The sequence below is a fragment of the Micropterus salmoides genome, unplaced genomic scaffold (assembly GCF_014851395.1).
Source record: "Micropterus salmoides isolate LMB-PRFRI ecotype aquatic unplaced genomic scaffold, ASM1485139v1 Ms_hic_scaffold_1, whole genome shotgun sequence".
Classification (NCBI taxonomy): domain Eukaryota; kingdom Metazoa; phylum Chordata; class Actinopteri; order Centrarchiformes; family Centrarchidae; genus Micropterus; species Micropterus salmoides.
The window spans coordinates 16,172,228-16,187,280 of NW_024040040.1; the positions used below are offsets into that span (position 1 = coordinate 16,172,228).

The 15,053-nt window shown below is 39.5% G+C and overlaps 1 protein-coding gene across 7 annotated transcripts in view; it reads right to left on the bottom strand.

The window, feature by feature from the left end:
- LOC119904098 (neural cell adhesion molecule 2-like) overlaps window positions 1-15,053 on the bottom strand; it is a 327,858-nt gene that overhangs the window by 111,959 nt on the left and 200,846 nt on the right. For all 7 annotated transcript variants that reach the window (XM_038720552.1, XM_038720529.1, XM_038720535.1 and 4 more), the window contains exon 2: window positions 87-161. In XM_038720552.1, the coding sequence (XP_038576480.1) occupies window positions 87-161 (75 nt within the window). The remainder of the gene's footprint in view (window positions 1-86; window positions 162-15,053) is intronic.

A 15,053-nucleotide genomic window follows, 5' to 3' on the forward strand; every position in this document is an offset into this window, starting at 1 on the left:
GACCCCCTGCTGCATTTCTGCCCTGCTTCCAAGCACACACGAATACAGTTCATTCACATAAAAACGATAATGTGTGGCATTTGTACCTGTGCAGATGAAGAACTTGGACTCTCCGACACTTAACTCCACTTTGTTCAAGGATATGGACACCTGCAGGGCAGCTGTAACAGAAAATGTAAGAGGGACGGAGAAAGACAGAAGAAGAAAACAGACAGAAAAAGAGAAAATTGGATTAGTAATTACAGCCGTAAGAGTACAAAACACCAAGGATGTTCATCATTTTCTGATTTGTGAGACACAAAAAAACACAATTGCTTTCAAGCAGCACCAGATTTTTATATTGCGCCGTTTTCTATTGTATGTCACTACATTTGACTGAAAGGCAGGGTGCGACTTACATCCAAATCCCATTCCAAATAAATAAGATGCTTCTTAGAAATAACACATTTGCAGCTATTGCTAGCATAAGACACATTGTCCCTGCTGAAAAGAACTATTTTTATATTTTTATCCAAAGTTTAACTGCTTTCAAAGTCACAGAACAAACAAACAGAACAACGGAGCTATTGCACCGCACAAAGGTCTGAGACAGATTAGCTTGATGCCTTATATTAGGCACAATGCTGTTTGTGACAAGCTTGTCAGTTTCATAATGAATGGGATCCTTACAGCCTGAGGTAATGCTATTTGCAGTTATCACTCTTCTTGACAATGGTATGCATTGAACAACAGTGCAGTGAGAGTTCAAGAAGCTGAGAAATAGCAGCGATCAATAAATGACTACATAGCACTGGTATTTTCCTTTGGTGACAAAAACTTGTCAAGCAAGGTTTTTTACATCCTCAATAACAAATTAAGAGCCGACCGAACTTGTGCACTTTCACATTACAGAAAGAATATTGCTGAGACAGACATTTATTCATCTAATGACACAGTAAAATGGACAAAAACCTTGCAGTCGGTGGGAGTGCTACAAAATTTGCAGAGTCAATCTACAATCAAAGGCCATTTGTCTGTGCTGGTCTATTGTAAGGGCCACTGTAACACCACACAATGGGGGTTCTGGTGGAGGCTGAAGTAAAAGGTAGTTAGCTGAAATGATCTTGGTTGACATGAATTTGTCAAATGTGAGAGAGCTAGAAAGGCAGGAGAGGAGTTGTAGCTACGAAGGGAATCAGACAAAGAAAAGGGAGTGTGTGAAAGGCAGCGCAGTGAGATGGAGCTGAGGATGTGTCTAGATGTCTAATGTGATGAGTAATGATTGGCAACTCAGTGGGGAGAGGGTCATTTTTAGGCCAGAGCCTCTTGACGCAGCGGTAGTCTCTCCACAGCTTGGAGTGAAGCAAGATGCTTGATGAGCCTGTCATATCTGAGCTCCTCATTCTTAGCCCTCAGAGCTGCAAGTCTAGTTAGGCTCAAGCTCCGACCACACACACACACATATTCACACACAAATGCTGAATCACGCTCTAATGGATGTTAATTTTCTCTGCAACGCTGGGAACTTAACAGTGGAGCTCAGGGCGCCTGTCAATAATTGAGGAAATGATGAAATGATTATCTGCAGCTTCTCGGGGGAAGATGGCTGCAGCCAACAGCAGCATCACACTGAAGCAGCTCTCCAGCAGTTATCACTGCGAGCCATCTGTCATGAACTGAGGCTGTCTATAGATGGCAGTAGAGGGGCACTGCCACCTTCGCCTGAGGAGGCTACATGATGAGGTGGAGAAACTGCATTATCAATGTATTTGATCAATTCTGCTGTGTAACCTGACTAAAGAGTCCCTGGCAGAGGCTCAGACACACACACATATACGGAATGGATGGACAAGTATGTTTCCATGGTATACGGTTTTTCTCCAATTAGTGAGCAGCTTTTCAACTTACTTTGTGCATTGCATTGTGGGAAATAACAGCCATTGACAGCACACAAAACAATCAAGCGACATCTTTGAGTATAATAAATTTTATTATTTATTTTCCACACATTATATACTTAAAACCTGCTTAAAATTAGTATGTACTTTGCAGTGTAGAACTGAGCTACAGCTATTGTCTATACACATCCACATACAAGGTTTCAAATGAATACGAATACTGTTCTGGCGTTGATTAATCATGTCTATTTAACCTGGTGCCCTTCCACACTGCCTGCCTCTGACTTAAGGCAGATTCCAATCAGCGCCTCAAGTAGTTTAACGGTTTTCAATTATTAATTGATCCTGGTCTGTTCATGTTCCGTGTGATTGATCACGTAATAAGTTGCACACAAAACCAAGCAGGAAAAAGAAAAATGAGCTGTTTCTGTGCTGCCACAGTCATTACTGTGAATCATATAATTAAGTTCAACCTGGAAAATATGACGGTTCAGTTGGCATTTTTTAAAAGCTGAATTACACACAGTCTCCAGAGCGAATATACATTGACATTTTAATGAGAATGCTGACTGGATTTGAAATATGACACGGGAGAATTTGTTTATTCAACACTGTCTCGCCTGGTGGGAACACAAAGAGACATGCTAATTATATCAATTTTCAGAAATGCAATGTTTTCGACTGCATTCACCTGCTTATCACAGAGTTTGGGTCAATATGTTATGAGCCTGGTAGCAATCATCTGCTGCAATTATTAGCTCCTTTGAGAAGCATTGGAGACAAGAAAAATAAGACAACTGACAAAACCACTTATTGCCAAATGTGTCTGAAATGGTCGATACCATACATGACTTGCTCGCCTAACAACAGTGAGACTTGAATAATTCCAGCATCAATTGTGGAATCTCAACTAAAAGACAAGTTAAAGAGGCAGGGCTTTGCCCAGAGAGTAGAAAAGATAGATAGAAAAAAAATGACTCACGAATTTCAGTACCTTGTGTAGCACATTTAACATTTAAACCCTAATTATTTCAGTGAACTAATTTCAAATGTCAACTTTTTATCTAAGACTTTGTAAACATATTTTTCCTTTTACATATGAAAAGTTAAATCATATAAGTAAAATGCAGACTTGCTCAATTTAATACACTTCTTACACTTTTCATGCTTACATGGTCTGGTATGACACCCAGCTAATTTGAGCTGCTATGCTAGTGGTTAGCAACTTTTAGATAGATATTTCTGTGTAACCGACATTTCTGAGACAGTTTGCTGACGTTATGACTCTTCTAATGTTCTTTAACAGTAGCTTGTGTTTGCTACATTTGGCCACCCAAAACGGGGACTGTCCCCAGAAAGAAGCCTGGAGTTGGTTTATCTGAGCTTTTTGGCGGGAAACAGCTTCTTGCATGCTACTGAAAATGGTACTAATAGGAGTGAACCAACACACCTTTTTTATTTCATATGTAAACCAAACGCTACTTCATACACAAGTGCCAGAACAAACTGGACCAGAGGCTACTATATCAGTATAGGAATGTAAATTTTATTTGTTACATCAAAACAAAAGAAGAAACAATTCAGGACTAGACTGCATTACCAGGGAAACTGATGTAGAATTGAGCACCGACAAATTATAACCAAACTGATAGACAAATAAGGAAATAACCCACACGCTCAAACCAATTAAACCAAATACTATGGAAAAACACTATCTGCATGCTGCACACTAATTACACAAAACACCCATGCAAAATGGTTACTCTGTCCTTCAGTTTCCCCCTTTAACACAGCCAGAAACACAAAATATGGCCCATTCAAGGATCTAGTGTGAGCACAATAAAACTAACCGGTGGAAAAAAAACAGTGGTTGGCTCTCCTAATAACTTCTATTTGAAACAAGACAAACAGAAACACAGTAAGATACAAAAAACACTTTAAAAGAAACATTTCACGAAACATAAGCAAATGTAACAATTATCATACCTTGCTTGACTTAGAAACACATTCCCCTCCCACCGTTGAAGGCATGCAGGTGACTGGGATCTATATTTTCAAATATTCCTGTTACATTCATATAAAAAAAAAAAAGGCTAAAATCTTGTTTAAAACCATCTTACACATACCTGTGCTTTAGCTGATGTGTTTAAACAATCACTCCAAGCTTTGGACCCTCACCACCATGAAGTCTAATAAATAACAGGTTTTTAACAATTCTTCAACTTGTCTTTAATAAAGTCAACTACAAATTATTCTAAGATCTAGTTCTGGACATGCATTATTAGCCTTAGATTTTTACACATTATTTTTTAAAAGTAAAACCTATTTAAAAATAGAGCCTACCCAATCAAGAACCAAACAAAGGCTGGCCTCAGCTGCTCCCTCAGGTGTGTGACTGCAGAAAGAAAGGACCAGGTGATCTTCCCTCCCCTATTTATAGACTCTGCCCCTTTACCTGGGTCCTAGTGCTAAACCCCTGTTGCCTTCCCTATCACACATATATAATAACAAATAATGTAATAAATAATAATAAATTACTGACATACTGACCACCAAAGAAGAAATGTCCCCAGTTTTCACTTCACAAATCTGGTCACTTTAACACAGACTGTTGGTGAACATAGCATTTATCAGCTAAAGTGACAGATATCCATCAGGAGTTGGTTGGAATATTGGATTTAAAATCGCCAGCTGGACAGAAACTCCACTCCAAATAAATGCTAATGTTGCTCCTTGTCAGCTGGATGTTGAAATAAGCAACTGTTTGAAATACTATGCACCATGTCAACTTGATAATATGTAACTGTTTACAGCTTCTTGTGTTAAATCATCATTCAAAATTATTCCTCTAATGGAGGTCATTAAGAGGGTGCCAACTGAACTGACCTACATGATTCGGCGACATCTGGACCCAGTGCAACAGTGTGCGAAACTTGCCAGCAGCTAAGTCAGTGTAACTAAACCTAGAGCAGTCTAAAGCGAGTGAAACGCACAGTTGCATTTAGCAGAAGGCTAAGTTCAATGTTTGAATGACAGAGTGGAGAGAGTCCAATCAGCTGGCAGGGAGAGAAGGATGTGATGCTGTAATCCTGTTCTCCATAAAAAGCCCCATTAAAGCCATGGCCAAATAAAAATGTGCCACAGAGAACGTGCCTTTGTGTGTCTGTGTGTTTGTACATGTAAAAGAATGTGGGGGTGTATGTGAACTGTATGTCTTTATCTGCGTGTGTGTGAGTGTGTGTGTGTGTGTGGGTGTGGGTGGGAGTCTGTGCGTGCACACAGAGCAGATACGCCCTTAGGCAAAAAATGCTCAGCTTTAATTGTCTGTGATTCTGTGGAGGAGTTGAAGGGAATTCTTCCCTTGAACCACAGAGACAGAGAGAGACAAAGACAAGAAGTGAAAGCGGGTAGAGGGAGAGCAAAAAAAGGAATATGATAAAATACTAATTATTGTACTATGTCCCGCGACCCTGTATGCAGGATAAGCGGTTGACAATGGATGGATGGACTGTACTATGTTTTGTATTCAGCCAAACTTGTGTGCCTCATGCATTTCTTCAAAGGTGTTAGCAAAGTTTTCCAGTAAGGAATTAGTTTCAAAAACACTAAACAGTCAGCATTCTTTAAAGCTGCAAAGTCTCTCAGGTGAGCAGGTATAGTGCCAATGTCAGTGATTTCTTTGTTAAAGGAAAATTCAATTTTATTAAAAACCGGTATCTTATTTTGTAGTTTTTGTCACTATTTGTATTGGTTATGATTGTACTTCCAAAATGAAGTCAAGTCAGTTTCATTTATGTAGCCCCAAATATCAACTTTGCCTCAAAGGGCTTTACAATTTGTACAACATATGTCACTTTCTTTCCTTAGAACCGCTATTTGGATAGAAAAAGCTCAACAAAAGCTCTATAACAAGACATAAAAAGGGAAGTAACCTCTGAAAAAAGGCGAGGGAGGTTGGATCCCTCTTCCGGGACTGACAGACATGCGGTAAGTAAATACAATACAGAGAAAGAGAATAATAATAGTTACTAAATCAAGTGCAAACATGATGAAAAGTGTGGATCATAGAAGGTTCCCAAAAACTTGGTCTGCACTAGTTGTATCGCTACAAAACCAGATTGTAAAACAAAAGTTAAAACTGATTAGCTTAACGACTTCAAAACAATTAAACCAAAAGGTTGGTAATAATCCCTCATTGCATGTGAAAACTGTTTGTGCCCACAGCCTATTCATAGAAAAGAAACCAAATATAAACCAGAAAGTCGCTCCTTAAACTGTGATGGATGTTTACGATGGACCCTTTGGGTAACATGTTGGTGACCATTAGGAATGATGGTCAAATAAGTTCCCCAAGTGAATGACAAATTAGTAATTTATGTCAGCTGCAGAACCTTTATCCCAGTTCCAAGTTTTACATACATAAACAAGTATTCCTGAAAGTGTTATTGCTACAGTGAATTACAAGGGAATCAGCATTTGATTGACTCTCTACCGTTAAACCATTAAAAGCAAGGACAAGTTGTTAAGCACAACAATGTGTGGATGTTGTTGTTGATGTTGTCCTTTTGTATTTTGTCATCCCCCCTCCCCCCAATCCCCCCAGTAGGACAACAAAGATGAACTAAACTAAACTGAAATAAACAGTCTGCGTCCTGAAACGTAACAGGCTTTTACAGACAGCGTTGAATGATAACAAATGGAGTATTGTTGTATTTTGATTTAAAGCAGAAAGAGAAATAGAGATAATAATGTGTGTGATGAGCCATCTCTAACGATGACCCGAGCCTGTGAGGCACTAAATCAGATAAATATTATTTGGGGGAAGTGAGGAGTAAATTATGTTTCATAGCAACACCCAATATTTCAACATTCTTTTCACATTTATTTCCTTGGGTGCAGGTAGAAAGATTTGAGAGGAAGGACAGAGTTGTTGCTTGATATTAAAAGATGTTTGCTTTCAGATAATATAGTAAGCTCTTGTGATTTGTTGTTGCCAACTTTGCCTATGGATTCATCTGAAGTTGTTTCAATGTCTGTAAAAGCCTTCCAGTGTGTTTGCCCATCTGGCTCCCTGTGTCCCCAGTCCTATATATCTGTCTGGCTGCATAATAAGCCTGCTTTCATGCTGGAGAGGAGAGGAGGGAAAAGGAGAGGAGCGCTGGTTCTACTCACTCAGCCAACCATATCCAATCGTGCCGACATACAGTATCAGGCCACGTGTACAGGCTCAGGCGCAACCCACAGCTACCTATTATCTTCCCTCTCTGCCGCACACCTTCTCTCTATCTCTGCTTTTCGTTCACCAACTGCTTTGCGATTTATGTCTCCTTCCTTAAGCCTCTTATGCCTCAGGCTGCGGTGGCCATGATGGACCTCTCTCTGTGTATAGATCCCCAAACCATAAAACTCATGCACACGTGCGCAGCAACATGCAAATACACAGATGTCTAGTTTCAGACAGATGTGAAATCCTTTGCTAATTAGTAAGAAATACAACTTGATCTTATCTAGCAGGTGGCTAAAATTGCATGTTTTTACTAATTTCATGTACTCCCTCATTTTCCCTTTGCACATAGAAAAAACCCCCACTTATTTGTGCATACATATGAGTTGAGCTACTGTTATCCTCTGTCCCTTATTAACAGGGCCGGTATACAACAATACAGGTAATAAGCCTACTGCTAGAGGACATCTACAGCATGATGGCACTTTTACGACAATACAAACTTTGCAGGCTTCATTGCACTTGCAGGTTTGATCAACTGGATTTTTTTTTCCTTTTGACATTTGTGGCTCATCATATCAGTAGATTGGAGAAATTATGCAGGCAGCCCCTGGGTCACTCAGTAAATTAATGAAATGAGCCTTAGGGAAAGGCACTTTTTTTAAGAAAGTCAAAATATGACTGCATGAAAGTTCATCAAAGCTCCCTTAGATGTGAGCCTTTTCTTTAGAAGTATTTAATTACTTTATCTATTACTTCCTAATGAAAAGCATCAGTTACACTAAACTCCCTAAGTCTTTTGTGCCATTTGCATTTAATTGGCCCACTAAATATTTTAGACCCAAGTTCTCATTACTAGTAGAGGTAGTATTCGTAATTATAAAAGACAAAGGTTTTTTAATAATAATAGAGCCTACAGCAAGGTCCATAACAGGTCACAGAGCTCCCTTTGTTCAGATGCGGGTGATCTCAAGAGGTAAGACTTTAACTATCTGTTATCATCTCCTACTGCTGTGATCAAAAGCTGGAAATGGAGCTTGTCTATCCATGTCATCCATTCCAATGCAGTTGGTTTGGAAACACAAACAAATTTAAATTAGATCTTTCAAGTAGAAACATCTTCAATAAAATACAAAATGTGCACTGACATGTTTGGCCTGTCTAAATTGTATTCACCTGTTTGTTGGGTCATGATTCATAAACATGTTAATATTTCTTGACAAATATTTCCATAATAAAGACGTTAAAGAGGTTAAAAAGGCTAAATAATGAGATCAGTGATGAGCAGGTGTTTGACTAAGTGAATCAAAAAGTAGGGATCCTTGGAAAGATCCAGAAGAAACAAATATGTAAAAGAGCTTGAGGAAACCTTTAGCTATCTATAACCAGTTCAAAAAATCACAAACTCCCATCTAGGACACATCTTCTTCCCGCTAATTTCATCAACCTTAAATGGCTGAGGGTAAAACTTTGCTGTATTCAGCTACCATTATGTTGAATGGACTACCGATGAGCATTAAGACTCGACTCTTTAGCTAGGTTTAAGTCCTCACTTAAAAAATGGCTGATTTCCCTCACAATAACAATTATAACACAAATATCATGAAATATTGTTAATATGCTTTTGTTTTAAATCTCAGTGTTCATTTTGCATTGTACTGGCCCATTCAATATTTATTGAATTTCCTTATATAATGTATAGTGAGATGTTGTGACAGAACTAGTATTGTATGGTATATAGGAATGTGTAAGGATTAGTATTATTGTATAATGTACTTAATTTTTATTACTAGTTTGAGGCACTACTTTTATATTTAAAATCAATAAAGAAGCTCAATCAATCAATCAGGACTTTGGTTGTGGTTCCACAATGTGTGACATCTGAAGAAATCCTGAAGCCCTCTTGGGTACAGTTGGTGTTTATGGCAAGGTGATTTCTTTCAGGTGCAGAATGGACTACTTTTTTTTTTTTACCAATAAAATCACTTTTATTAAAACTATTTTCATTGCAAGCAAAATGTAAAACATCAGAAGCTATGATATTTTTATAACGTCAATCTAAAAAGCTGTAGGAAAATGACAGTAATATTCCTAAAAGGACCAATATGTCCACAAATCGAACACCAAACCTTTTGAAAGCCAGTCAGACAATTGAGGCTGTGTCAGAGGGCAGATGAGCTGCCAGAAGGGAAAAAGCTGATCGCCAAGTGGCAATGCAATCATCTGCCATAATAGAAATAAGGGGGGGTTACCAGCCAGGGCTCCAATTCTGGTTTTCAATTGCTACCTTGCAATCAGAGCTTCGAGATGTCAAAAGGTGCTGGAAAGTGTGGGGAAGCGATTGGCCAAATGACATCTTAGTGTGCACAAGGAACAGGCAGACATGTAAATTCTCATGTTTAGAGTACAATATGTAAAAAGTAACCACCAAAATTTCAAATACATCCTACAGTACCACTCAGACAAACATAGACTCTGGTATGACCTGGGTATTGTCTCATAACCTCTGTCATCTTTATCCTCCTCACAGCAATGATTTCTATCCCGGGTTGCACAGAAACTGGAGCATCACACTGTGATAGAGTAAACCCCATTTGCTCGGATATTGTGTTCATATTTACGGACACATAAGAAAAATGGAAGCCTGTAGACGTAGGTGCAAGATAATGCCCTTATCCACATTCCCTTCTCCAAAATAGAATGATGCTCCAGTGGAAATTATACAGAAGCTTTGACCATTTCTTTGGTATTTTTCCCATTCTTTCTTTCTCTCTCTGCATTTCTGAGTCCTGTGTCCAATCTTTTAGTCTTATTTCTTCTTATCTGTTCTGTTTCTCGATTTCCTTTCATCCCTCCTCTCTCCCTCTCTCCTCTGGCTGCAAGTTGTTTCCACACAGGGCAACATCAGCGGCTGCAGTTTTCTGCATATACACTAACATCAGCAAGCGCCTGAGACAGGTCTGGGACTACAATAAATCTAAGTATGCCACTCAGACAGGATGATTTACTTAAAACCTCCCTACATTTGACTTCAATTCTTTCCCACAGAGCTTCTCTCTTTCTTTCTCTCTCTCAGGACTGGGCATAATACTCATACCTTACCAAGATGTGCAAAACAAAAAGGGCCAAAACAACAGTGAGCCTGTGAACTTTAGTCACAGTTTATCTTCAAATGCTATCACAAGGAACTACATTTTAAAAAATGCAGAGCTAGAAGAATCTTAAAACTACGCTCAGGCAATCAAAATCAAGGTGTCTATCCATCACCTTGTGTGTCTGTATGTCAGCTTGTAAAGCTAACAATGTGTTGATCAGGTGTAAGCTTGTACAATGAATAGAAAAGTACAAGCGGAGCAGCGCTGACAGTGTTAATGAGACGCTTGAGCTGCTCTGTTTCCAAGGATTGCAACAGTTTCTTATACGTATTAATAAGGTCATCCATCAAGACGGAAAGGTTCCCGTCAAATAATTATGGTAATAAAGCCAATTAAAATGACCAGCCATTTTTCTGAATACGGACAAGCTAATTAAATATATATTAATGAGAGGCCGCCCCTGCCACTTTAGTGTTACTCAGCAATGCTTCACTATGGACTTTTCAAAACAGTGTCCTGGAGGTCGACAGAAATGGGACATTTTAAAATGATAGGTTAATGTCATCGGCATACAGGGCATCAAAGGCTAATCACACTTCACTATTAATGTAGCATCTTGGACAGACACGACATTTATGTTATTAGCAGGTACACATTGTTCTGCGCAGCAGCTGAGAGCTGGTTTAGAGGCAGCCACAAATACGTGTCTTTTTTTTCTCTCACATCTTCTGCAAATAGTCTAAAAATGCATCAGTCACACTAATAATAGTCTAGAGCTGACGGAGGCGGAATCAAAGTTTTTTCTTTGTCAAGAGAATGGACTCAAGTTGAGGTGGGCGAGAGGTTTGATGCTCATGATGATTCCTGTGATTTTCAACATTTTGTGCCATTCAAACAAGCATATATTGATCTTGCGAATGGGCCGACTGAGCTCAGGTGATTATTTCACTGGCCCTCTACAAGCACACTGAGATGGGACCCACGAGTGATGGGAGGCTTTCCGCTTCTGTAGGAGGAGGTGACTCGATAGAGTTCAGCGAAGACTGATTCAGTAATAAAACCTAAAGGCCTTGGAGGCAGTATCTGATTTCCAGGCACTGCTGAGGGAAGTCCCGTAACTTGCTGGAGAGTGAAGGTCCAGCATTCGTAAGAAGCAGACAGATGAGCAATGCAGTGTGTGTGTGTGTGTGTGTGTGTACAGAAGTCTATATAAAAGACTCACCAATATAACTAATCATTATTTCCATATTGAAGGGAGCCAACTGTTTCAAATTAAGCACACTAATGTGTCTTACTTTGTCATCTTTGAAGATAAATGGCAGTTTCAGGCCATACAATCAAAACAAGAAAAATGCAAATAGAGGATGAGTGTCATGACTAGGCATAGCAGCCTCGAATTATTGTGGGCTACTGTCAGCAGAAAGAGTCTTCCAGTAAAGGTATGTAGGCGTTTTGCCCGTCAGATTTACTAAAACCTGAAGCAATAAAAAGTTTGCAGTTGACGCCATTCTAACTCCAGGAAAGAAGCGGAGGCAAATAAAAATAGAAGTAATCCATTTCTTTATTCAGCCTTTCTCCTCTGCCAGATGAATAGTGCTATTTGTAACCATTTTAGCACAAACACCCCACAGTAATTATGATTCTGGTTAACTGGTGTTAGCTTGTCATTGCAAAGGAACAGTGTCTGGTGCAGAAAGGACAGGCACAGATGTGGTGATCTGGAAGAAAACAATACAGTGGTCACTGTATGTGGCAGACCATGTGCTAGTAACCTCATGCTGGTTGTCAAAACAGCTCAGTTGCATCTACAGTGTGTATTTGTATTCATCCAGAATATTCACACAAGACATGATTACTATGGATGATCCAGAAGTTGCATAAATTGAACACAAGCAGAATGAGTTTTGACCTTATGATCAGCCACAGTGCATTTTCACATATATCTTTTAGGCATAACTACTACACTCATGATCCCGGCAGCATCAAACACACAGTTTGTGTAACTTAACCTCTTAAACTCCACTAGGATGGCTACGTCCTCGGTCGACATTACTGTCTTTCCGAAGCTGTAGTAAAGATCCTGGTATAATATAAAACTAGATAACCTAAGGCATACATTGGTACAAACCATGCCACGTCTAGATTGTCAGGAAGGGGGCTACGTAACACTCTAAATGTAGGCTAAACATTGGCGAGGGAAAAACTGTTAGTCAACTTCATTGTAGTGAGAGCATTTCTTTGAAACTTGACCTCACTGTATAAAATTACCTATTCAAATCACAGCCTCATGACAACCATTCATATACTCGAGCATGTGAATGGGCATTATAGAATTCCATCATAATGCTATAAGCCCCTATACACTCTAAACATTCAACATTTGAAAAGGTGCCTAGCCAAAACACAATGTTAATTACAGATTTATGACTTGACACAGTGCTTAGCTGCATCTCAGTTTAATTTTTAGGTTTCCAATTGTCAGAAGATGTATACCACATTTTGGCATATACCACTAAATAAAACAACAAAAATGGGTCTAAGGCAGGGAGGGAGGGGTGCAGTGGAAGAGGTTAATAGACGGACTTGGTTGCGCTTGTCACAAAGGGGCCTCAGCTTTTGGGATGCTGTACAGCCTCCTTTCCTCCCGTACTTTCCTCCACAGAGACTACAAGTTCATATGCACTGATGACCTAAGGTTTCTACTGAGGAAGAGTACTGAATTCAGACTCATTTTTATGGGACAAAGGGTTAGGAGCAGACAACTGGAGCGTGATTTTTGCCAAAGAGCTCTTGTCACTGCATTTTCCCTCCTGTACCAATATGAAACTTTTTGTTTCTGCAGTTCAGACTCAAATGTTCACAGTACTTAAACAACAGCTCAAGCATAAGTCCTCAACACAAAGTAAAGATTTACAATTCTGCTTTCTCCTACCACAAGATACACAATTGTGTTTCATCCCCAGCGGGAAGCTACTCCCTGTGCTTTGAACAGAGACTGTTATTTGGTCTCAGCTGGCTAGTCAGACTCCCTTTGACAATATGCAATTCTGCCCCCAAAGTACAATTGTACTTTCTCAAAAAATAATTTGACTGTTTGCACTTTCAGCTACAAAACCTCCACTTACAAACATAAGAAAACAACATTTTCTGTTACATGGTAACATGAAATGTCAATGTAACAAGATACAAGAATTCCATATGTGTAAAGTACATACAAAGTACATTCAAGCACGTTGCTAACACGCTGCTAGAAACCTCACCTTGCAGAACATCTCCAAATATTTCCATCGTCGTGCGGAATCTAGATTCAGAAAAAAAACTCTTATGCCAAAAACCAGAGCGTCAAAGCATCAAAACTGATCACTGAGGTGTGCCTGTCTGCTACGCCAGTAAGTACTGTAATCTTAATTCTCATTTCATGCATGCTTGAGAATGAGCGAAGAAACATGTATATATTTTTTTTTCTGTGGCGAAGCGATCATTGCCGCAGGGATTGAAATGGCACAGTGGTGGGTTGATTATTCTCCTGCCACATCCTGCCAGTGGCTGTGACATGCCCATTATCTCAGGCCCACGGATTAATTCAGTCATAAAGGAGAGGTCACTGGCTCCTGCCAGGCCTGAGAGAGGATACTCTTGGGATTATGCGAGGGGGAGTAGGGCAAGGCAGAAACGTCTTCTTCCGGCCTTTCTGCAATGAAATTCAAAGGTTTAAGGTCAACAGTCTCCCTAATTGGGAGGGCACATCCCATGACAATACCGGTGCAGACCATTAATGCTGGAATTTCCAGCTAAAGGGAATTCCCTGTACTGTAAACTGAATCACACTCATTTTCTGAATTCTGTTGCTGAATGGCATAATGCTGTGCTCTCAATTTAAGTATGAATGGGATTGGATTCTAAATCCCAATTACATGAAACTAGCAATAAATACGCATCAGAATAAGGTAGGATTTGATGTGTGTTGGACAATGAGTCGTGCAGTCGTGCTTTTGAATTGAATTACATTTGACTTTTATACAACTCACATGGCTGCGAAAGTGCAGCTAAGAAAATTAATGTATAGCATAACATGTGAATTAAATTAATATTAAAGCACTTCCTCCTACATTCATAAATCCACCAATAATGAGCAAAATGCGAATTATTCTAGAAAGAACCAGGCTAATAATGGGGATAATTTTTTCATTAGGCTTGGAAGACCAAAAAAAAAAAAGTCTTAGTCTGAGCTAATGTCATACACGTCTCTGATCTCAAGATCAGTGCTTCAAAGGCTCATCCTGTATTATTCACTTTTCAGCTTGTCCAATTCCTCCCACTCCAGCACACTTTTGTATTTCTATTTCCCTTTCTACCTATCACCCTTAATTTTACTCAAGACAGAGCCTTTCATCTTTCCTCTTTCTTGCTTCATTGTGCAATGAATTGCCTGTTCACCTTTTCTGATTCCTTTCGGATATCATGTCTGTCTGTTGTTCACTCCCCCCTCTCTCGCTCTCTCTGACAGTTTCGTGGTTGTCTATGTGGCGCTCATGACAGAAGCTGCCACCAACTGTCACAGTGGCCAGGCCAACCAGGAATTCAGGATGCCAGGACCAGGCACCACTGAGTCAAATCACACCAGTATAAATATTACTCAAAACTTTCTCTCCCAGCGCCGTTAACACATTATTTCTACATCAGGATCAAGAGGCAAAATCAGCCCAGTCAACGGGCATTAACATCTTTTTACAAACAACACAAACATCTTGAAATATTTAAACTATTAATCAACATGGCATTTCTTTTATGCACCATGGGAGTCTATTGCCATGCTAGGGGCTCTGTGAGTAAGTAGTGCTTCAGGCTAAATGCTGC